The sequence below is a fragment of the Galeopterus variegatus genome, unplaced genomic scaffold, assembly GCF_000696425.1.
Source record: "Galeopterus variegatus unplaced genomic scaffold, G_variegatus-3.0.2 Scaffold5176, whole genome shotgun sequence".
In the NCBI taxonomy this organism is placed as follows: domain Eukaryota; kingdom Metazoa; phylum Chordata; class Mammalia; order Dermoptera; family Cynocephalidae; genus Galeopterus; species Galeopterus variegatus.
The window spans coordinates 67,062-91,934 of record NW_007731287.1 but is presented as its reverse complement, the minus strand read 5'-3'; the positions used below and the strand labels follow the sequence as shown (position 1 = coordinate 91,934).

The window sequence follows — 24,873 nt, the reverse complement described above, 5'->3', positions numbered from 1 at the left end:
GTTATTTGCAGGCCAAACACAAATGCTATCTAATAGTTATTATCTGTTATTTTTTAAAAACCTAAAATTTTGTGGGGTTTTTTTCTTCAGGGGTATTACATATGTATGTGTAGGCAGTTGTGTGGCACATTTATAGGAACCCACTGCCTAATATCTTATCTATTTCATTTTGGTATTTCTAGTGACAAACTTAAAATCTAAAAGTAGAGGTAGAGGGCCGGCCCGGTGGCACACTGCTACAGTGTGCCGCTTGGGAGCATGGCGGCGCTCCCGCCGAGGGTTCGGATCCCACATACAGACCGGTTCCCGCTCACTGGCTGAGTGAGGTGCGGGCGCGACACCGAGGGTTGCGATCCCGTTGCCGGTCGTGGTCCGGTACAGGCGCGACACTGAGGGTTGCGATCCGTTGCCGGACACGAAAAAAGACAAAAAGGAAAAAATAAAAATAAAATAAAAAAATAAAAGTAGAGGTAGAGGCTGGCCAGTTAGCACAGTTGGTTAGAGTGCAGTGTTATATAACACCATGGTCAAGAGTTCGGATCCCCAAACCAGCCAGCTGCTAAATAAATAAATAAATAAAAATAAAGGTAGAGAAATACAATAAAAGGGAAATAATAAGACTACTTCCTGGTTCTTCCTTTTGTTTCCTCTGGGTAAAACAAGACATCAATGAACAATTTTACAGTTTGCATTATTATCATACCTTATATTTCTAAACTGAACTTCACAATGTACATTTTATGACCAGAGAGGCAATTATACTCATAGCTCCTGAGATCTCAGAAAGTGCAATTTTAAAGTATCTGCATTTCTCCATAAGATCAAAGTTAGGGATCTTCAATAATAAGATTGCCATCAAATAACTATGATGCTGTGTGAGCTTCACCCATCAGCTCATTTAGGATTTCTGAGCAAAATGCTGATGATAAAAAGTATGAATCCAGCACTACTGAGCAAACAAGGAATAAAGACTGATCAAGATGTCCATATCTTACAGTCCTACTTCTGGTTATCTGTTGAGTTCACCAGTCTACAAAACTCCATCTAATGATCTGTGATAAATAATAAGCTTAGGAACAGTAGCCAACTTAAAGATTCCTATAATATATCAAATTGTGACATTGAAAAGGTTATTAATAAACTGAATATAGCTACTTCTGGTTCACACTCAGTTAAAAGGACTGTGATGAACTTAGCACTGAATCTGAAGGGCTCAGGGGCCACAATTTCTAGATTCACTAGGTTGTAACACCTCCTAAATTAACTACCACCATGTGGTCCTGATCACAGGAAAGCACATGATACCTTCTGAAATGTGTTGTTTTCTTACAATGAGGACATTATTTAACACTTAGGAATAAGGTGACAAGACTATTGGGAAATTCTTAGACAATTCTGTTCATTTCAAAAATCACATTAATTTATACCATTCTCCGTAACTAAAACTAAACCAATAAATATGTAAGTGAAATTTATTTTAAGTTTAAATTTTAAAAATTTTTTGGAAAATAGCATTTTATGATATACTGCTGCTTAATAATAAAATTACAGAGATAGGGAGCGAGAATGAGAGAGAAAAACAGAGCAGAAGGAAAATACAAATATTAGTAGGTATCTCTAAGTGGTGGAGCTATGGGTGATTTTAATTCTTTTTGTTATTTTATATTTACACTTGACAAAAATTTATCAGAACAAATATGTATTTCAATATAATAGAAAAAAATTTACATAATAGACAACTACATGTAAAAAACTTAGAAAATAAATATTAACTCACACTTAAATTTATTTTGCTCATAAAGAAGCAAAAAACTATACTTATCACCTATTCACAAAATAAATCCTTGTTTGTAATAAAGTCCTTCTATCATTTTTACAAAAAAGTTAATGTATCTTTTGGATATTACCCTTACAACACATAGGGATGGATGTACCTCCTACTAATGAAATAGTTCAATGGCTAGGAATTCTGACTAGAAGGTAATCTAATCATCATCACGTGCAGAGCACAAACCCACATAAAATGCAACATAACATTTAACTCAGGAGAAACACTTAGGAAAAGTGTAATTTTTTTAAAAGCCCCACAGAAATAAATTGTGTCCTGCAAGTGGTTACTAATTTCCAGTGAAACGTCCTACCTGTTTTTCATTAGCCTCAGTTCTCGTTTGCGTGTTGCTTCTTCTGCTAGTTGCTGGGGACTGTGCAAACTTCCTGGTGAGGCCGCCATCATCACTCCCTGTGGCAAAGCAGTAGTGGGAGCTCGGATCTGGTAAGTGGGCATGTCACCAGTGGTGGCTGCAAGGAAGCAAAATATTACAAGCTTATATAAACAAGTCACCATTTGATATTTTATTTAAAATTGACCTGGAAATAACATACTTTTTACATGGCATAAGAGGTAATCTTGTAATGTTTAAGATGATTATTCTGAGCACTGCAAGAATCTTAAGTGTCAAAGGTTTTCTTCAGCTTTGGAACAATGATACTCAGCACGTTCTACACATTTTAGGTAGAAAAATGTCCTAACACATTTTGGATAGGTTTTTATCAAAGGTTAAAGGCAGCAGGCTTTTCAGCTGATAGTTCATTTAGCCTAAAATCAGTAGTATGCTGCTAAACATTTAAGAAACAGCTCTCTAAGGGGGGGAGCCCTGATCTGTAGTGTTTTATGATTCCCATGATTCACCATGGTAAATTTCAAGCTACCTATGTGACTTCACTGAATGTAGAGTTGGAAAGGGACACACAGTAAGTAGCACACCATACGGATAAAACAGATATAAAGAACCTCAAGAGTACAGATGAAATAATTAGAAATGAATTTTGAGAACTAATGATTTTAATGTAATTTATTTAAGAATATATTTGTGCATGTGTGTGTAATTTTTAATAATGGTTGTTTTAACAACCAGTTCACAGAGATGCTGAAAATTTAACTATCAGCTCTAGCAAGCTAATGGGAGCTGGCTCTAGGACACTACTGTAGAAATTTTAATTAAGCAGAATATCTCCATCCTCTGAAATATTTCAGTTAAGAGATTTTCCTATACCCTATTATCATGCCTGAAACAGTTATTGAATGTCTTTAAGTGCAAATCCTATTGCCAGAAAATGATTGAGGAACTGAATGGAATCTCTAGTTTGTTGCAGTTTCAGTTAAAAAAACAAAACAAAATAGCAAACTGGTTTCTTTAAGGAAAGATAATTTTTGTCTTAGGTTTCTCAGGATAATAATACATTTCTAAGTATTCTTTTTAAAAAATATCTCTAAGTATAGTCATCAAGTTAAAAGATTTAATATTTACTTAGTATTCAGATTGAATACTAAAAGTAAATTCTCAGAGTTTCCTAATTTTTTTTTTCCTTTTTGTCTTTTTTCGTGTCCGGCAACAGACCGCAACCCTCAGTGTCGCGCCCGTACCGGACTGGGACCGGCAACGGGATCGCAACCCTCGGTACTGCGCCCGCCCCTCGCTCAGCCAGTGAGCGGGAACTGGTCTGTATGTGGGATCCGAACCCTCGGCGGGAGGGCTGCCGCGCTCCCAAGCGGCGCACTGTAGCAGTGCGCCACCGGGCCGGCCCAGAGTTTCCTAATTTATATTCAAAGTATGTCTATCTACTGCAATAAACTTAGCTTCCTAGAAAAGACAGATGGATTTGAGTACTGAAAGATGTTTCTACCACCAACACTTCAACTTTGAGAATGTATGGTCCAGAGTTAATTTGATACTCTGATGAAATATTACAAAATTCATGCTCTCTCAAAGCTAAATGCAAGGAAAAGGCCTCCGCCCCCCCAAGTTATTAAATCCTATAAAAGTTGGTCTGAACCAAATGCCAATCAAAAGAGAAAATACAGCACTTCCATATTTCATTAAAATGTATTATACCCTTTGAGTAAGAACCAAATTTTACCCAAATGGGAGACAAAGACTTTTCACCTAAATGGAATGTTATTATTGATAACAGCCAAGGAGTTTTTAAAAATTAAACAAAAATTAACTACCTATGTGCTCCTATTAGGGTATATGCCAATTCCCCCGCCTGCCTCCCCACCCTGGGCTCAAGAATTAGGTGAAAGAATAAAATAATAAAAAACATGGTTTTGAGGGAAGACCATTTGTATCAACAGTAAAAATACCATTTTATAAGGTTGTACTGCTTCTTCCTTCTATATGTAATTTAAAAAACAATGGTGATAAATAGTAACTGTGATTAATGGTCACCAGCAAAATCTCTATTAATAAATTTGGAAAAGTCCTAAATTTTATTCAAATTACTGTATACACAGATGTCTCAACATATGTCACAGAAAACTTTATGGCTTTGAAATATTTAGGAAGATCATTTAAAAACCAGTTATAAACTAACTTACAAAATGTTTTAAAAAATATCTTAATCATATTGTCACAGGAGATGGAGTGGACCATGGAATAACATAGTTCTCTCTCTTTTCTCTTTACCCACATCCAGGGAAGAAGGTTATGGGATAATAAAGGTTGAAACAATGGAACAGATGGAGGCTACACAGGCTTCCTGAAATGAGAACAATCAGTGACGAATGAGGGGTTTACATGTCACCCTGTTGACATTTTCAGGCGGCATGAATGCAAACTTTGGTCTAGGGTTGTTCTTTCCAAACACTGCTCACAAGGAAGTGCAATAAAATTAATAGAAAGGTACAGAGATGTTCATTATACTCTCTAATTTTGTATACATTTGCTAGTTTCCATAATACAAAGTTAGAGCAGAAGGCTTACATGATACACAAAAGCCAGTTTTCTTAAAAAACCATGTTTTTTTAAAAAGGGGGAACGGGGTGGAAATACTTCACAGATGAAAAATAAAATTCATTCATTGGTCTCATATTTACCAGAAATGGTTTTAAACAACGTTTGCCTGCTTCCAAAAGCCACACTCACTCTCAAAGGACCAAATTTGGTGCCACAAAGGCTAATGGCAATTCCAAAAGAAGCATTCTTAAAAAACTATGAGCAATAACTCAGAAAAAATGTCACTTTAGGGCTGGCCCCGTGGTTCATCTGGGAGAGTGCAGCGCTGGTAGCGCCAAGGCTGCGGGTTCGGATCCTATATAGGGATGGCCGGTGCTCTCACTGGCTGAGCGTGGTGCAGACCACACCGTGCCGAGGGTTGCGATTCCGTTACCGGTCAAAAAAAAAAAAAATCAGTTTAAAATAACTTGAAAGTGAATGATATATGCGGATATGTTAGTTCTAGATGTTAGATAACAAACTTAATTTTATTACAAATTTTTAGATATATATTCATTTTATTTCCTTCAACAAAAATCAGAAGATCATAGCTCATTAATTCAAGGCAGAAATGGGAATTAGTGTAAATTAGTAGGAATTAGTACAAATTTCTGTAATATCCCAAACAATCTATGTGATTATATACTTCTAATGATCAATGGATAAATTCTATATACTCAAATATAATATTAATAAAGTACATTAAAAAGATATGGGCAAAGAGAATCTCTTGTTTTGAGGAAATCTAAATGTCAAAAAGTTTTCTTTTTGAAACAAGTTATTTAAAAAAGTGTTTATCTTATTTAGGTTCAAGTTTCCCATATTTATAAATTCAGTAGTAACTTAAAGCAGATTTGATACCAAGGATCAAAGTTCAAAGAACCATCCTACATTTTTTGATGACATACTCTTATTCCTGTATTTTTATAAAGGCCAATTCCTGTCTCATCTAACTACTAAAAGTGTCAAAGTTATTTTTTACTTTAGAATTTCATTTTCATATTCTGAAAATATATGGGTCATCAGTGTGGGCTTAAAAAGCATGACTGAAGAAAGATAATAAGATTTATACACTAATTTTATTCTCATCAAGCAAAAACTTTAAGTCAGGGATACTACCTCCTTTACCTCAGTAACCTCGAGAATCTAGCACAGTACTTGGCATATAATGGGTGCTTCATGGGTTTACACATGCATTATGAAGTAAAGTTTGAACTTTCTAGGGTTTTGCACAAGCTGTCATCTGTAAGGTTTAAAATAAAGTCTTTCTTATAGAATTATATTATTATAGCTAAGTCTTTAATTCTTTAACACTAAGACATGGAAAACCTTACAAGACGTTATGTATTTACTCACAGCGACCTTTCTTGATAAAAGACATTATTTCCTAAATCTTCCCTTAAATATACTTTAGTTACCCCTAGAAGCAGAGTTGTTCTAATTATAGTGTTTCCAACCATCTAACTCTTGACATAAAATTTATTTTTAGGTTTAGTATCAAACATTTTGTAGGAAAAGAAAATTCCTAGAACTCTTAATTCACGGTCATTAACTTCATACCTCTCTTTGCAAGCTTTAAACACGGTACAGCAGAAAAAACATGGGATTTGGAGTCTGGGTTCTAGTCCAGCTCTGCCACTTACCAGCCATGTGACTTGGGGCAAGTTCAGTTTCCTCATCTGTAAAATGGGGATACATTATCTCATTTAATACTCACAACAAACTCTGTAATGTATGTCAAAAGTGTCTAGCACAGTGCCTGGCACATGGTAGGCATTCAGTAAATGTTGTTCCCTTCCTCTTCCCTTCCTTAAGTTCTTAAAGACAATGTTCCAATGTACTGTATATTAGTTGAAAGACATATAACATCCATAAATACATTTTCCCCTGGAGTTTCCTTCTAATAAACCTAGGGAATCAAAATGTATAGCTCTTATTCCTCATTTTGTTTTAAAATATGCCGATTAAAAAACTTTTAAATTTTATAATATATTGTTAGAGAATAAATTATTTAAAGATAACATAAAATATCCTTTTCCATGTATATAATCATTTAAAATAGAACCTCAAAGGTGGAGAATCACAAATGACCAAATGATACACTCTCATCAGACTGGTATAAGAAAAAACTGAAAAACCCTATAAGTCAGAGTAGGAAACAAAGACATAAATAAGAAACGCAGCCAAATGCCTATCTTGACAGCTTCTAAAGTGAAACAATTTATCAACATCTCAAATGATGGTGATTTTCTTTGATTACTATATTTATTTATTTATTGAGATGTCTGTAGTACTGGGCACATTAACTGAATAAAAACATTTTTATAGAGAGAATTCCTACTTTCTTTCATATGTCATTTTACTATGTGTCGCTAATCCTAAAAACACCTAAGTAAGCAACAGAGGTAACTTAGAAGTCATGCTTATAAGCAGGAGGCTACTTTCCCTAGCTCCAATAAGCTACTGACATCTTCTCTACTTTTGTTTTTTGGTTCTCTCCCTTCCTACTACCACACCAGTGCTCTTAATACCCAAATTCTGTTTGTCCATTCCTGGTGTCCCTACACTGTCAGAAAATTTCCCTTCTCCATCGCTCCATTTTCTCTGGGAAAATTAAATCCTACATTAAAATGACTATTTGAACCCTGTACATTTTCACATCTATTACAATTACTGTAACACAAAGACCACATAGAATTAAATCATTAAATACTTTTTCAGCTTTATTGAGATATAATTGAAAAATAAAAATTGTATATATTCAAGGTGTACAATGTGATGCTTTGACATATATAGTGACACTGATTACCACAATCAAGCTAAATAAGTTAGACATAAGGGACCTAATTAAGTTTTTTAAGTCAAAGTCTATATAAAAGATGGGAAAATTGTGAATACTGATATTTAATGTTCTATATAATGGCAAATATATGCTCTATTGTCCTATTACTGTAATAATACTCTAGAAAAAAATCTATTTTGATAAATAATGATAATTTCATTTTATAAGCAGTGTGTAGCATGCTATTGTAACTCAGCTGTTAAAATAGCATTAACTTACCAATGTCAGGTGAATTTTGAGGAGCAATGTAATATGGTATGAACAGAACCAGAGAAGGAGTCTGAAGCCCCAAACTGATTCAGCACTTGCTAGCTTTGTTAGCTTTGAAGAGTCATTTACCCATTCTGATCTGTGTTCAGTTATATATAATATGGGTGTAATAGTACCTGCCCTGGTATCAGTGAGAATACATGGAAAGTTCTTCTCCTTTTTCAGCATTTAAATATGGTTTCCTCACTGAGGCCTACCCTGATCCTTTAACCTGTATTTCCTGCTTCCTGTGTATCATTCACAATCTGATAGTTTCTTTGATAGCACTTTCTACTTTGTATTTATTTATTTGCAACCTTAAATGAGTTTTTAAAGTTTACCTAAGGTATCATCATAATTATTTTATTAGGCTATATATTCTTATAGGAAAATAAAACAGGGCAAAGTGAAATAAACACCCTAAACTATATTTCACTAAAAATTTTTCAAAAAGTCAGAAAATAGCATCATAGCAATTTTCTTTTTTTTTTTTTTCCTTTTTGTCTTTTTTCATTCATGACCGGCAACGGATCACAACCCTCAGCGTCGCGCCCGTACCGGACCGGGACCGGCAACGGGATCGCAACCCTCGGTGCTGCGCCCGCACCTCGCTCAGCCAGTGAGCGGCCGGTCTGTATGTGGGATCCGAACCCTCGGCGGGAGCGCCACAACCCTCAGTGTCGCGCCCGTACTGGACCGGGACCGGCAACGGGATCGCAACCCTCGGTGTTGCGCCCGCACCTCGCTCAGCCAGTGAGCGGCCGGTCTGTATGTGGGATCCGAACCCTCGGCGGGAGCGCCACCGTGCTCCCAAGCGGCGCACTGTAGCAGTGCGCCACCGGGCCGGCCCCATCATAGCAATTTTCAATTTCACCCTCTATACAGATTTTGAGTTTTATTGGAACTTAAGGTAGATAAGTGACTTGTTATTTTCTCTTCCAACATAATTATAACTTGCTTTGCTACCAACTTCATGAAATTGTTATAACCCAATCAGAACCATTCCTTTATGTGCAAATCTCCAAACAAAAATCATTACCAATAGCCTTCTCTCACAAAAGTATATGTCCTTGTTCTCATGCATCAAATATTAACTAAGGTACTATTTTCCAAATTTGAATAATTGGAAAGTTTGTTTTTAACAATTCAGAATTCCAGTCTGAATACAGCTTATTAAGACTCAGAGTCTAAAAGATATGAAATTATGATATGAACATAATCAGCTTATGAATAAAACAAAAAAACAATTTCTAATAGAAATTTAAATTATGCACAGAACCAATAATATAATCCTATGAACTACAGATATTTACTTTTTATGTTTGACTGCATGATACAGTAAGTAAATGCTACTAAAATCTTTTCTAGGCCAGTCATTATTATTAGGAGCCTGATTTTGGTATAGATCAGAGTTTTTCAAACTATAAGTTGTAGACGATTAGTTGGTCATAAAATCAATTTCATGGGTCAAGAATAACATTAAAATAAAAAAGAAAGATAGAAAAGGAAGTATCAGTACATTGCATATAGTAAGGATAATTATTATGTTTGAATTTGTTTTATATAAATGTAGGGCACACGTTTAATCCTGCAGAAAAATGACTATGACAATACACACACAGGCCCACCATGTCATGATAGAAACTGTGGGTATGGTCAAAAAGTTTGCAAGCCACTGATCTAGATCAATCCACTTAGTTTACCAATCCACATACTACTGAACTGAGAATCCAAAGGCCTGGTTCCTAAAGGTGCTCTACTACACCTTTGAAAAAGTTCCTTAAACCTTGTGATCTCTTGGCTCTTAAAAATAAAAAGGGAAATAAAATTTGTTTTTCATTTCAAATAGCTTTTCAAATTGCTAGCACTGATTCTGTGAGGACTGACTAGATTTTAAAAATAATGATTTCCAAAGGCACAATCAGGTTTTCTGAAAAAGTACTCTACATCGTCTGACATTTTTAAGTTTCGGCATTTTGAAAATTTTGAATTGGAAAGGGCAAATTATGTATAAGCATTATTGGTAAAACTGTGAAAAAAGAACTCTTCGAGGATAGTATGTTCATTCTCTAAACATAAATGTATAAAAATGTTCATTTATTTACAAGCAATGGTTAAAAATTTTACTTAAATTTTTACCTTAAACTTTCATTTCTAAATATACTCAGTATTTTCAAATCATTTTATTTTATTTTTGTTATGATTCTATCTCATGCTTATTCAAGTCAAACAGTGAATATGAATCAAAAGTTTAGTAAAGAAAGATACAAGCCAAAATAAATATATGCACAAAATGTCTTTTGGTTCTAAATACATATGACATGCAGTATTTCCGATTATTTTACGTTCATCTATATCATAATAAATTTGTCATCTGAAAGCTTCTGCAATTTATACCATCTCTAAACTTCACAAAAACTTCTTTGAAAAAAAAATATATAGCTCCGCAAGACAATTTAAAAAACAACTCAGTACAGGTTTTACTTGTCCAAGACAATTGAATGTTCTTATGTAGGAAGAGGGCTGAGACCTACTACTGATTCTGAAGAGTTAAATTGTGGTGAAGCTGTCTATAATGATCCATTCTTTCTGAATTCAACTGCAAATTCAGTTGTGGGTTACAAATAAGACCACTAAATAAACAACCACACAAAGGTCATTAGTAACCATGTCTTTCAAAATCACTATCTGTAACTAAGAAAAGCAAACCACGTGAATAATTACTGTTTACAAATTTAAATACCAGAGGCTGGAGTAACGATGAGAAGACAAGTACTTCCCTGACTTCAGCACTAGAGGGTACTCTGAATCACAAGTTGCTATACATCAAGAGTAAAGAAAACCTCCAGCCTATATACAATCCACTTCTCACCAGGCATGTGCAGGGACACCCTTATCAGGAGGCTCAACCTTACCACGTAAGCTTGCCAGACAGCTCCTGAGTTCTGTTCATACAAGCACAACAGGTTTCATAAAGTGTTCCCCCTCTTCAAGCAGATACTTACCTCAAGAGAAATGTTAAAGTAAGGCTTACAAGAAAAGCTATCCAGCCTAAGAGCGATTTTGGAGATAGAGGCAGTGGTGAGCTGGCTAACAACTCTAAATCTGTCAGCAGCACTTGACAAAGCAGAAAGGAACTGACTAAATCACAACATGATTCAGAGCTGACGTCAATGTGCAGCTCGCTTGGAGTTTAACTTTTCCACTTCCATGCTGAAACACGATTCCAGGAAATGTAATGACATCAGCCCTTTGAACTCAATTAGCTGAGGAACAGACCATTTTAAAAACAGGAGGAAAGAAACAAGTAGGCACACAAACATCCATAACACAGTGGTTTTGCCTATTCTGTTTAGCTCTACACTTGTACACAGTAATGAAATCGGAAGCTTAATTTTTTACAACGTGAACAGTATATACTATATGTTTAACGTGCAGTTAGACTGAATTTGCAACAGTTTGCAGATGAAGTAATCGTTTATTTTAGTAGGGCAGAATGGTGCACACATGACGGGGGAGGAACGAAAGGAGAGTGAGTGAGTGAGAGAGAGAGAGCGGTGGGGGGTGGTGGCGGGAGAGAGAGAGGCAGGATTACTGCCCTGATCAAGTAAGCTTTGCTCAATGTAATACCGAGCAAAGAAGCAATTACACTCAGGTGCCCTTAACAAAATAAGCTCCATATATAGAATATATTAAAAGAAATTTCTTACTACTAAGCAACTAGGAAATTAACACTTTTTGAAACACTCAGATGTTCCTAAATACTTTTCCTAAACTTCAAAAAACTCTGCAGAATTAATTTAAACCACTCTTTAAAATTCTTACCTGTTTCTTCTCTGGTTACAGCCATGATGGGCTTCGGCATACAGAACTGTCTTGTTTCCCCTATCACAGTTCAACAAAAACTGTTCCAACTAGCAAGCATGTGCAGGATAAGTAGGAGTATTGACATCACAATGACATCACTAGCCTATCACTGCCATCAATTTGCTTTGTCACAGACGAGCTCACTGAAACCAAGGCTCTATAAAAACTCTTCCTGTAATAAACCATCTTAATGCTCTTGTTTCTTACTTTTACGTAAAAATCTGTTGAAATGGGCTCTGGCAAAAAAAAAGTCTCATTAGCATTATAAGTTACATGGTTGTATTTCATGGAGCTACTTCATTATTATTACTGTCCAAGGTTTATAGGTAAACATAAGGGGAATAAACCCTATATATTTTTCATAATTCATAGGAGAAAAAAAAAACCTTGCAGATTTAAACTTTGGGGATAAAAAAAAAAACACACTGACAATCAGCACAGAAATAACATATTTTATAGACACTTCTAAATTCACTAAATAAGAAATATCCAGCCACCTTTGTTCACTTACATTTTTATTTGCTGAACCCTTTGCTACAACACATAAAGTCCAGCTAGGTAATGGGACACAGAATTTATTAACTTCACTTGAAGGAAATAGATAATAAAATTTTAAAAATTCACTGTGCCAATGGAGCAAGTATTATATAGCATTCTCCCATAACTATTAGATTGAATCATATGATCTTGCTGATATTTGATGTTTTTTGGCTCACAAACATAGCAATTTCATGTGATTCAATCTAATACATTATTGTACCAGATTAAAGCCCCTGGAAAAGAGCTTTATGATTTTTAAAATTCAAAAATAAATCACAGTTAGTATTTTTAAATTTCCAAAAATATGTCAATTTTTATTTGGATCACTTAACGAAGGATCAGCACATGAACAGCTGGATCATTTATAGAAAACTTAATGATTATAAGGTTAAGACACAAAACTGGCAGACGTTCAACAGTATAACAGACCATAGACTGGAAAAAAAAATTTTTTGAATCTCTACTGTACAAAAATAAGTGACATGTCACTGAGACCTATTATCTTTATAGAATGCAACGCAACCTAATGTCAAGGGAAGGACATTCCACCACAGAAATGCCTTACTCAATTAAGCATTTTCCAGTACAAGCAGGGAGTTTATACTCAGGTTCTTAGGAAGTGAAATGTCAGGGAGTATCCATGTTTCTACAAATTCTCCAGAGCATCGGAGAAGAGGCCTGAGATTTCAACAGAAGACATCCTTTCAAATTGATTTTTATCTCAATGTTTCTTTAAATTGGCACATAGGTGCTCAATAGTTATTAGAGTAAAAAAAGAGTAGAGGAAGGAAAGGAAGGAGGGAATTTGGTTGCTTAGTTGATTACTGCTATTAGTAAAGTTGTAATATATTCCCTGGACTAGTTAAAACTCAGTCAATCAGCACACGAAACTAATAACATTTTCACAGAGGAAGAATATTTCACTCCCATTCAGTAAATGTTTTTTGAACATTTATCACATGCCAGGGACTTGCTAGGTACTGAAAATCCTTGTCCAAACAGAACTTGCCATCTGGGCAGGACACAGAGAGTCACAATACAGTGTGATACATGCCTAAAAAGTACAGTGGGAACTCACAGGGGGTTGCCTAAGACAGATTTGAAGGATCAGGGAAGGCTTCCTGAAGGGAAGTGTCATCTAAAATGAAGCCTGAATAATACATTCGATCAGGGGGTGTGTGAAGACCCTAGAAAGGAGAGAATGCTTAGCCTATCACAGAAAATGAAAGAAATAGAGCTGCATTACAAAAGAGGGAGAAGTAGAGAAGGAGGGGGCTAATAAAGAAAGCAAGGCTTAGACCAAGCAAAGATTTGGGCCACATGAAAGATTTTGGACCATATCTAACAGGTAATAGGCATTCATTGAAGGGTTTTGAGCAGAGACTGGAAGATGCTGTAGACTGAATGTCTGTGTCCTATCAAAATTCATATGCTGGAATCCTAACCCCTAATGCAATGGTATTAGAAGGTGGGGCCTTTAGTTGATTATGTCATCAGAATAGAGCCCTCATGAACAGGAATAATACCCTTATAAAACAGGCCCCATACAGTGCCCTGGCCCCTTCTGCCATGTGAGGACACTGAGAAGAGGGCCGTCTATGAATAAGGAAGCAGTCCTTCTCCACACACCAAATCTGCTGGTACCTTGATCTTGGACTTCCCAACTTCCAGAGCTGTAAAAAATAAGTTTAAAGTGAAAGCTATACAGTCTAAGCTATTTTGTTATAGCAGTCCAAATGGACTAAGACATGTGATTAGATGTGAATTTTAAGTGCAGAATAGAGAGTGTAATGTAGAAAGTGAAACGTTGGAGGCACAGACCTTTGTTTTTAAGAAATATTAGTATCTCCAAGAATCATTGCGGGGGCAGGGAAGAAACTAGCTGAACTTTCAGGAATAATTCCCAAAAGACCAAGCTAAGAAGGGAGGTGCTTGATTAGGAAGATCAGGAAGCTGTTCCACAACTGCCAGCTTCAGGGCAGCCACTTGGCAGAAACTACAGCCTGCTGTCCTAACCCAGGTCAGAGGGATGGCAGCCTGAACTAGGATGATGACAGTGGGGGTGGAGGGGAGTGAAAATGTGTGAATTAGCTAGAGGAAGAATCTACAAAGTGACTTCGGATGGAGATGGGTAGGAAAAGTAAGGGATGCCACCCAGGTTTCTGGCTTAAAGCAACAGGAGGGATGGTAGTCTACCACCAAAATAGAGAAAACAAAGGGAGATTTGGGGTGGGGAAAAACGGAAGTCAAGTTTTGGACTTAAGGAGTCAGAGATGTGTGTGGGACATCTAAGCAGCCAGTTGGAGTCAGGAGCATAGTCACAATGAAATGAAGCCATGGGTGGCGATGAAGTCATCAGGGAGCGTGCTCAAATCAAACAGGAAGATGGCCAGGGATGCAAACCTGAGGAAGAATGCTAACACTAGGAAGATGGGAAAAGGAAGATTAGCCCAGCAAAGGAGACTGAAAGAGAGGCAGGGAAGAGAAGAAAAATTAATGAGCATGCAGCATCAGGGAAGTAAAGGAAGCAGAAGTCAACAGTATTAAAAACCGTTCAGGATCAATCCAGGTAAGCATGGAGAACTCAGAAATTCATGTAACCTTTCAGTGAGATGATAGGGTGGCAAGTGGATAGGGAACATTGTCTCTAAGTTCAGGAAGCCAAGAATGCCCACTGACCTTGCTATGTGTGACACAGAACTGGAACTCCTGGCCACTGTCATTTAAAAAAAAGAAAAAAAGGAAAGGAAAGGAGAAAAAGAAAAACAAGAGGAATAAAGATTGGAAGGGAAGAAACAAAATATTATTAGTATATGGTTATAAACATTCACATAGTATCACAGATTGATTCACAAAGAATCAGCATATTACTAGAAGTAATTCAAGTTTAGCAAGGTTAATAGACGAAAGACCAACTTTAAAAAAAATCACTGTCTCTACAGAAGCAATTAGAAAATATAAAAGAAAAATAAGGTACCAGCAGCAATTAGAAAATGTAATAGAAATATAGAGTACCATTCATAATAGCAACAAAAACCATAAAGCATTTAGGAACCAACTGAACAAAGAATATGCAAGACCTCCCTGGAGAAAAATTTTTAACTGTGAAAAGAAGTAAAATCAGATCTTAATAAATGAGAACATTCTATGGTTTGGGATAGGTCAATTTAACAGTATAAAGACGTCGGTTCTCCTTAAATTAATGTATAAACTAAATGCAATCTCATCATTAGTTTTATTATTATTATTACTACTTAGAAACTCAAACTTATTCCAAATGCATATGAAAGAATAATAGTTCACAAATAGCTAAACTAAAAGGAGAAAAAAGACAAGGGGAACTTGTTTTGTGAGATAACAACCAGTATGGTACTGGCATAGAGAAAAAGACAATGGTACAGAATAGAGAGTTCTGAGACAGATCCAAATATACATAAGAACCTACTGTATAATTAAGTCTCCCCATAAATTAATAAAGAAAGAACAAACCATTGGTACTATCTCCATATATGGAGAAAAAATTTAAAATGGATTCCCACCTGATAGTATATACAGAGGTGGATCCCATATGGATTAAAGACCTAAATGTGAAGGGTAAAACTACATAGTTAATAGAAGACAATGTAGAAAAATATTTTTGTGACGTGTGGAAGAAGCGTTCTTAAATAAAACCCCCAAAACACAAACCCATGTGTGTATTATGTAAAACATAAAAAATTCTAGGGCCGGCCCGGTGGCGCACTGCTACAGTGCGCCGCTTGGGAAGCGCGGCTGCGCTCCCGCCGAGGGTTCGGATCCCACATGCAGACTGGTTCCCGCTCACTGGCTGAGCGAGGGGCGGGCACAGCACGGAGGGTTGCGATCCCGTTGCCGGTCCCGGTCCGGTGTGGGCGCAACACTGAAGGTTGCGGTCCGTTGCCGGACACGAAAAAGGACAAAAAGGAAAAAAAAAAAAACATAAAAAATTCTAAAAACTCTTTTGGTTAAAGTATCAACTTTGCAGTAGATTTTTCCATTTAAAAAAGATAAAGCGAGAAGACACGATTATTCTTTAAGAGTATTCATTTAGACATAAAGGATTCATGCATATAAGGAAATATAACAGGTGGCTTTAATTTTATATTTAAAAGAAAACATTACACTATTGAGTAAGTACTATAATTTTTTTACTCCATAATCACCACTACCTCAGTTCTTCACACTTTTATTCGTTTACATTGATCCCCAAAATACATAAAAGTAAAGCTAATTATCAAGAGATTCATCAATTATAATCTGCTTTTTCTATACTCACAAGACTTTCAGACTAAAAGAAGTGATATTACTTTCCTTAAAATTAGTGTTATATCATGAACCCTACACAAATGGACCAAGAGGAATATTAGGGTACTTCAAAAAGTTCACGGAATAATAGAATTAAAAGATAATACAAATCTTTCCATGAACTTCTTGAAGCAACCTTATAGAATTATACTAAGACAAGGGATTTTTGAAAGCTGTATTAAATATATCTCTTATAAGCACAACTGAATGAAATTAAAGTATAACTGAAATTTAATTGAAATCTTAGGTAACCTTAAAAGCTTACGGCTACGTGCCAGCTGTTTTATTTCACTAGTGTCAGCTTCCATTGAGCTAGAATGGATATCTCAGAATTCAAATATACTTAGAACAGTCTGAAAAAAATGAAAACAAAAATAGCATTTGTTTCGAAATGAGTTGTCTAGGAATTAGACTAGAATGTAACAGCTGGGGAAAAACCCAAATTTGGGGCATCATGGATCATGGACTGAATTCTTAAAGCCTCATAGATTAGATAATAGAAATATATTAGGTAAAGCATTTGTAACTCCCAAATGAAGAATATTTACTTAATTGAAAAATTCATTCATGTTTCCAACCCCCTTTTTCTATCATGCTACTCTGAATATAACATGCTAAAAGTGAAAATCACATAATTTATTTAACTTGCTATTTAACATACTAAAATATTTCTTCTTCAAGCCTTTCTAAGTGCCTCCCATCCCACCCAAATAAACTACTTTCCGTGTATTTCAGAAAACTATGAAATCACCACTAACTGGTGTGATATAGTAATCCATAGGCATTCTAAATGCATTAGGTTAATAAAATATACCTTGAACAACAACCTGGCTGCCTGGGACAAAGAACTGCTGTGTGCCATCAGCTGATTGTGCTGCATACTGTACAATTGTAGCACCTGGTGGAGGAGCTCCTGAATTTGTCATTGTTAATGCCTGCAGTCCCTGAACACCATCAGATCCTGGATTAGAAATCTGGATTGCTCCACCTTGGGCTATAGCAACTTAACAGAAAAAGAAAAGAAATATTAGAGAATTTCAAGATTCATTTCCATATTGGAAGAATATACTCGGCTTCTATTACCATTGCCTCTCATTTTCAAGCTACCATTATTTTTCTGTGCTGAATTGATAAGAAACATCAGCTTCTTTATGGAGCAATACTCTAAAAAAGCCTATAAACACTTGGAAATATTTTATATGCAGAATTGTTGGAAATTCATACAACCCATGGATTTTTCCTCTTCCTTAACATCCATCCAACTAAATTATTTAACAAAAAGAGTGGAGAAGAAGACAGGGAGAGAATCCACCTTCTTGGTTTTCTCCATTCTCTCAGATGTTTTTAGTTATAAACAACATCTTTCTAATATTTAAGAAATGGTCAGTGAAATTTCCATTGAGCATCACAATTACTATGACTTTGTAACTTCATTCAGCTAACTACTTTTTAAATTTATCACCAAAAGAAATTAGCTTTTAGAGGACTATATGTCATATATTTTGGTTTTAAAGTTCAAGTCTACAAAACTTTAGCCTTACCATTTTGAGTATCAGGAGAATCCTGAAATATGAAATGTTAAGCTGGAAAGGACCTTAGAAGGTAACTATTGAAAGAATAGTTATATATTCTTAGAATATATAGAATATATTGTGTTATAATATTTACATCTATCAAGCGTCTACAATAACTTCAGCTAATGGCAACAAATGAGATAGACTTCCTCTAATACTAAGGTTTACCAGTCATGTTTAAAAGTTAACATATTAACTTAAGGTTTCAGAAGAATAACTGATCAAAAGTTTTGTTTTAAAATTTCACTCCAATAGACAAATAAGTACTTTTTAAAATGAGAGGTCTGTACACTTTAACATAAAGATTACAACTGCATGTTCTAAACAATAGAGATTCAAGGGAACAAAGGGCTACCTTTAAAAAAAAAAAAATCACTTACAAACTAGCTAATTAGACCTTAAAATGAAGATTTTAAAAATCATCAGAATAACACGACACCTATGAATCTACATAAATGCCTTACAGGAAAGTTAGAATAGTGTTTAAAATATACTCAGTATTTCTAAGTCATTCCCACATGATTTTAATGGGATCCAAGCAAAAGACCATTCAGGTGATACCTTGATAGAATAAAGGATACCTTGATAGAATAAACCTATCAGACCCATGGAAAGAGTAACAACAAATTTTCAGTTCTTTGACGTAAGGTTCTAGTGCCTAACACACAAAGATGGGTTAGCATTTTTTAAAAGATTTCACCACAGATGCATTCTCCGTGTTTTAGTTCACTGACAGGCCATTATTAGAATAGGGTTAAGAGAAACAGGAATCAATTACAGAATATCAATACTGCTGAGGTTGAGAAACCCTAATATAATAACATTTTATTTGGCTCATCTAAAGCATTATATTCTGTATACATTTTTAAAACAGGGTATTTTTAAACCACAACTCTTCAAAGATTTCAAGGGTCTCAGGATTCAGCCTTCATAATAAATGGGTTTGGGAGAGACCTAATTTCTTAAAAGAGAAGTATGAAAAAGACAAGAGATATTGTGTTCTCGGATCTTCACAGTTGGACATGAATGAATTTTATATTTTGTCATACATTTGAAACATGTATTTTTGGTTGATAATTAGTTTGAAGTCCTAGAAATAGTGCTTAAGAAAGAACAGCCAAAGACAGTTGTATAACCACGTGTTAGAAGCACAAAACCTAGCATAGAGTAGGCACTCGGTAAACATAATGAATGAAAAAGCTATCATTTCCTCACAACAGACTATAAGCAACTCTGTGAATTTAGAAAAGTTAAAGGAGGTACAGTTTCAAATTCCAATTATAGAACTTAATTTTCAACAACAACACAATTATCAAGGTTTTGGACTAGTAAATCTGAGGTGAGACTAGTTGCCTCCAAGGGTAAGAACCATGAAATAGGTAGATAACAAAGATCTTTACTTTCTTTTTTCTTTCTTATTTCCTTTTTCTCTGTTTTTTTCTTTTTGTCTTTTTCCATGTCCGGCAACAGATCGCAACCCTCAGTGTCGCCCCCGTACCGGACCGGGACCAGCAACGGGATCGCAACCCTCGGTGTTGCCCCCGCGCCTCACTCAGTCAGTGAGCGGGAACCGGTCTGTATGTGGGATCCGAACCCTCGGCGGGAGCGCAGCCGCGCTTCCCAAGCGGCGCACTGTAGCAGTGCGCCACCGGGCCGGCCCAGTCTCTGTTTTTTTCTTTTTCAATAATGTTTCCCCATAGTTACAACCAAAACATCTTTGCTTTCACACTATAAATAGTTGACATATCAAGAATCTGTTTCTCTTGTCATTTTATTTTCTGGTAAAGTTATATATTTAGATGTGGAAAACAAAAGCTAAATACACACACACACAAGTTGGCACTACAGGGAAACATTTCTCATATTTAGGCTAGTTTTCTCATACTTCAGCCTAGCTTTCATTTTTTTTATACTTAAGGTGCTCTTGATCTGGGGGTTATCAAATGACAAAGAATCTTCACATTCATTATCTTTCTTTTGGCAATAAACAAGATTTCTCAATGCTTCAAAATCCTGGAAATACCTTCGTATGTTCCTGTGTGTATTCAAAGATTTAAGGAGGAAATTTTGTAGGTTTCAAAATATTAAAGGACAGTCTAACGTGTCTTCAATAAACATAAATCAAGATAAATTAAATAGTAGAAAAAAATAAGATGAAATTAACTGAATGAATTTTGACACTTCTATTTTAAATAATTATATATTTTAAAAATTTATAATGGAAAATTTCTAGCAAACATAAAAGTAAAAAGAATTTTTTGTTGACTATTTTCTCTGCCTGCTCCCATTTTTTTTTTTTTTTTTTTTTTTTTGCTCTGGAGTATTTCAAACCAAAACCTAGATATCATGTCTGGCTGATCATTTTCAAATAAAATGACTGGCCCATATCAAAGCCATTAGTAACCATTGAAAATAAAATAGCTTTGTATTTCTCACTAATTTTACTCTGGGGACTGAGGTTTTACTGATACTTTTCTGGACTGACATGCAACTGAGGTATAAAGTTTATAGCCACAAGGGCATACACTTCTGCTGACACCAATGACAAGTCCACACTGGTCTATGAATACTGATTAGGACTCAAGCAGAAGTAAAAGTGTCTTTTAATTTTAGACTATATGCATACTTGTTTTCATCTTATAAACAATTCTTAATAACATTACATAAAATAAATAATTTCTTAAACTAAATTAAAATTGAACACAGCTAGATTATGTAATCAATTAAATTCTACTTCAACTTCCATTATTGATTGATTCAAGCCTGCTATTGTGCTATCTGCTCACAGCAGTGGTGGGTAGAGGTTAGCTTCTGTTGTCCTAGTTTCTCTGGAAGCTAACTAAATAACCTTTTTTTTTTTGCTAGTCTCAGGTGGGCTATACACCATAATTAAGTAGGTCACTCAACACCTATTCACTGAATTTGGTCTAGATAGAAAGAATGTAACTCATTAATTTACTATGCATATTTCCACTAAGTTTTAGTTAGTTACACAAACATCTTTGTATGCACCCTCATATAGTCATAATATTTAGTTTCAAATCAGTATTAACCCAAGTACAGTTTCCCCACCCCACCCCCAATTTACAATATATCATGGTAACCGGGATGGTTACCAAAACTGTGCTCAGAAATCTGCTACTTCCATTGCTCATTGCCATTGAGCATTTCTCTCCAAGAACTTTAACATCATTAAAATAATGGGAATATTATTTATAAGATGAAAATTCAAGAATTTTGATAAAAAATTTAACTAAAAAAGTAATATTTTGGGGCCGGCCCGGTGGCGCACTGGATAGTGTGCCGCTTGGGAAGCGCGGCGGCGCTCCCGTCCGAGGGTTCGGATCCCACATACAGACCGGCTCCCGCTCACTGGCTGAGCGAGGCGCGGGAGCAACACCGAGGCTTGCGATCCCGTTGCCGGTCCCCGGTCCGGTACGGGGGCAACACTGAGGGTTGCGATCCGTTGCCGGACACGGAAAAAAGACAAAAAAAAAAAAGTAATATTTTAAAGTCCTGTATAATCAATAGACAAAAAAAGATGATTAAAAAAGGGTGGAAAAATGAAAATAAAGAGTTCACAGCCAAATTAGGAAGTAAAATTTATTTAAATTAAAACTTCATCTGAGCTCTCTTTTCACTTGATATTATACATTTTTAATCCTAAACGTGTACATATGAGCAAATTCAAATAGGTAAACATGTCAATATTTAATAACAATTTAAAACCACCCTTACTCCAAACTGTTATCAAAAGATTCATAAATACAATCTCCCTGCATTTGCTTTAAAAAGAATGGCAAACAGACATTTGTTCCAATGAATTCTCAGATTTAAATTTAAAAAGTGAGCACAAAAGAGAACCTATGAGTGCCTGTGCCTTAAAAACCAAGAGGTGCATACAGCAGAAGGAAGACTAAAGCATGGTATAATGAGAAGTATAACACCAAGGTCAAAAAGCCAGATTTACATTAAGCAGTACCTTAAGTAATTTTGAAACAGTTACCTTGGGGGAATATAAGCAAAGTCACTATTAAGAATAAAAAATGCAACCGCATTTACTTTAGAAGGTGAAGGCCTATCATGTGCCAATTCCTTCTGTGAAGAAATGGAATTGATGTTTATTCATGAGTCTCCTGAGAATTCTGAATTCTTTAAACAGTCCACAAAGTTCACATTTATCTTTTTGTAATGGTGGATTGTGGATTGATCCACTTACATTTAGTGTATAAGAATTCCAATAAAGATCAGTGATTAGACACTCATTCTAATAAGGTTCCTAGTAAAATAAATTAGGAGCAAACAAAGATTTGAGGGACACTTAGAAAAAAAAATAAAGTCTTGGGTGGTAGTCCTTAATTAGTAAAGGAAGAGATCAGGGATAGTAAGGTGGGGGATTAAAAAAAAACTTCATGTTATGAGAAAATTTAATGAATCAAGAAACTTTAAACATTTTAATTTCTTCAGCTGCTTTTCTATGCTTTTATGAATTCACTCACTCAAAGCAAATCTTAAATGTCTTATGCAAGTAACATTCTTTGCTAATTCTATCTCAGTTGCCACCTTTCAGATATATGTTCCTAAGATAAAGCAGATTTCCTTTTACTAGAATCACTTGACTGTTATACAACAACCTATCACTACAGTCTTTAATTCTAGTGAAGATTTTGCAGGTGCAGCTCACTTACTTGATGTTGTAATAGTGAATTCCTGCCTATTTTAAGTCATTTTTCCTACTCCCAAGAAGTAGCCTATTCCAACTTTCATTTCTTAGTTTTCGTGATAAAAAATCAGTTGAAATAAAAAGGCCAACTCCTATCAAATATCTTTCAACTATTAAAAAGGTACCTGCTTGTATATGGGAAAACCTAAGTACATTTATTTTATTTTATTTCTTTAACTTTGACACACATTTAGTTCTTTTGGTTTTTAACACATACTAACTCGTTATACCAAATTAACAATAAATAATAAAATAATAAATCTTTGACAAAGAAACAAAAGCAAAGTTTGGTGGAAAGTTATCTACGGATAAAAGTTTAAGAATTAAACCTAAAAGAAATTTTATAATATAAGGTTATGAAGGGTCTCAAAAAAAAAAGGAAGAATCTCAAGAATTCTAATAAAATAAACTCCTGTAATCTAAAAACCAAAGGAACATCAGTAATTGTTTCTATTTCTAATATTTAGGCATAACATTAAAGCATTAACTTCTGTAAAGTTATTCCTAGTAAGAAATATCATGAATGAAAATGGATCTTACATGTGTGTAAATGTACATTTTACCCTCCAATTACAGTAAATGTCTTCTAAAAAGTTTAAATGTTAGTATTCACTTCTCAAATGAATGATTTATCCACATAAACAATTACCAGTAAATGTCCCAAAAATGCATTTTTAGCAAAGGCAATACTGCTTTGTGTAAACCAATAAATGGCAATTTTTACCTGCAGACTGGACAAACAGAACAATTACAATTTTTCATTAAAATAACTGGCAGGGGGCCGGCCCGGTGGTGCACTGCTACAGTGCGCCGCTTGGGAGCGCGGCAGCGCTCCCGCCGAGGATTCGGATCCCACATACAGACCGGTTCCCGCTCACTGGCTGAGCGAGGTGCGGGAGCAACACCGAGGGTTGCGATCCCATTGCCGGTCCCGGTCCGGTACAGGCGCGACACTGAGGGTTGCGATCTGTTGCCGGTCACGAAAATAGACAAAAAAGGAAAAAATAAAATAAAATAAAATAACTGGCAGGATCATACTGTACAGGCCCAAAGTAAGAAGCCAAAATAAGGAACAGTCCATGACCTCTTATGTGGCAAATAGATAAATGTCTAATTTCTAAACATAGTTTTCTAGTTCTCAACTAGAACTACTGACATACACACAGAGTGAGGTTTACTGCTGAGCCCCCTGCTGCAAACGGGCACCAAGAGCACAAGGAATACAGGTGTCAGAGCTGGCTGGAGGGAAAGTGTAATGATCACGAATGAGACTCTACCGTAGCTAACTTATATTTCTGTTTCATGTCAATAGTAGCATGTCTTTTTCCCCCCTACTTTCACCTTTTGTAATCACACTAACCCCAGAGTTTGGCAATTTGGTACCGTTCCTACTTCAAAATCTAAAACCTGAGATGTGAAAATAAAGCTGCTCACTCTGATCACTGAGTAGCAAACAGCAGAAAAGGGGTTGCTTCCCCACATTGTCTCCAGCTTCAAGAATCTCTCAACCACATATGTTTTCACAATTTCAAATTTTCAGCTAATAAGCTAGGCAGATTAATCTACAGCATCCACTTCTCTATCACCTTGTAAAGAGATCACTGCTTCTACGAGAATTCGCAGACAACATTAGGACATGCCAGAGGAATGTTAAGATGTAAGCATCTTAGATTGCCCCAAAACTTTAAGAAGTCTTAGTATTATTTCAGCAGTAATTTCCAACCTTTTCCCTGTCATGACACAAACAGAAAACAATAATGTGTGTGCAGCCCCCTGGGGTAAATTGATAAAGGTGCTCAAGGACAAAGCTGAGCAGCCAGGAGACTCCAGCAGCTCCAAGACCTGCCCAGCCCCGTGGGGACTGAGGGGAGGAGGAGCTCAGCAGTTCCGTGACCCTGGTACTGCATGCAGAGGCATACAGCTGGCAAGACTTACAGTTCTAAAAGGCCCACCGTATGTCCCCAGTGGGCCAGACCAAAA

The 24,873-nt window shown here is 35.8% G+C and overlaps 1 protein-coding gene across 25 annotated transcripts in view; it reads right to left on the bottom strand.

The window, feature by feature from the left end:
* The window catches only part of CREM (cAMP responsive element modulator), a 78,186-nt gene that overhangs the window by 5,274 nt on the left and 48,039 nt on the right, over nucleotides 1-24,873 (bottom strand). For 6 of the 25 annotated variants that reach the window (XM_008589061.1, XM_008589062.1, XM_008589049.1 and 3 more), the window contains 2 exons: nucleotides 6,419-6,454; nucleotides 2,142-2,298 (listed from right to left, as the gene is read on the bottom strand). In XM_008589061.1, coding sequence (XP_008587283.1) covers nucleotides 2,142-2,298; nucleotides 6,419-6,454 — 193 coding nt within the window. Of the gene's footprint in view, nucleotides 1-2,141; nucleotides 2,299-6,418; nucleotides 6,474-10,871; nucleotides 10,958-11,691; nucleotides 11,772-17,410; nucleotides 17,600-24,873 lie in introns of those variants that run through there. The other 19 variants (XM_008589043.1, XM_008589059.1, XM_008589044.1 and 16 more) reach the window with 7 other exon arrangements.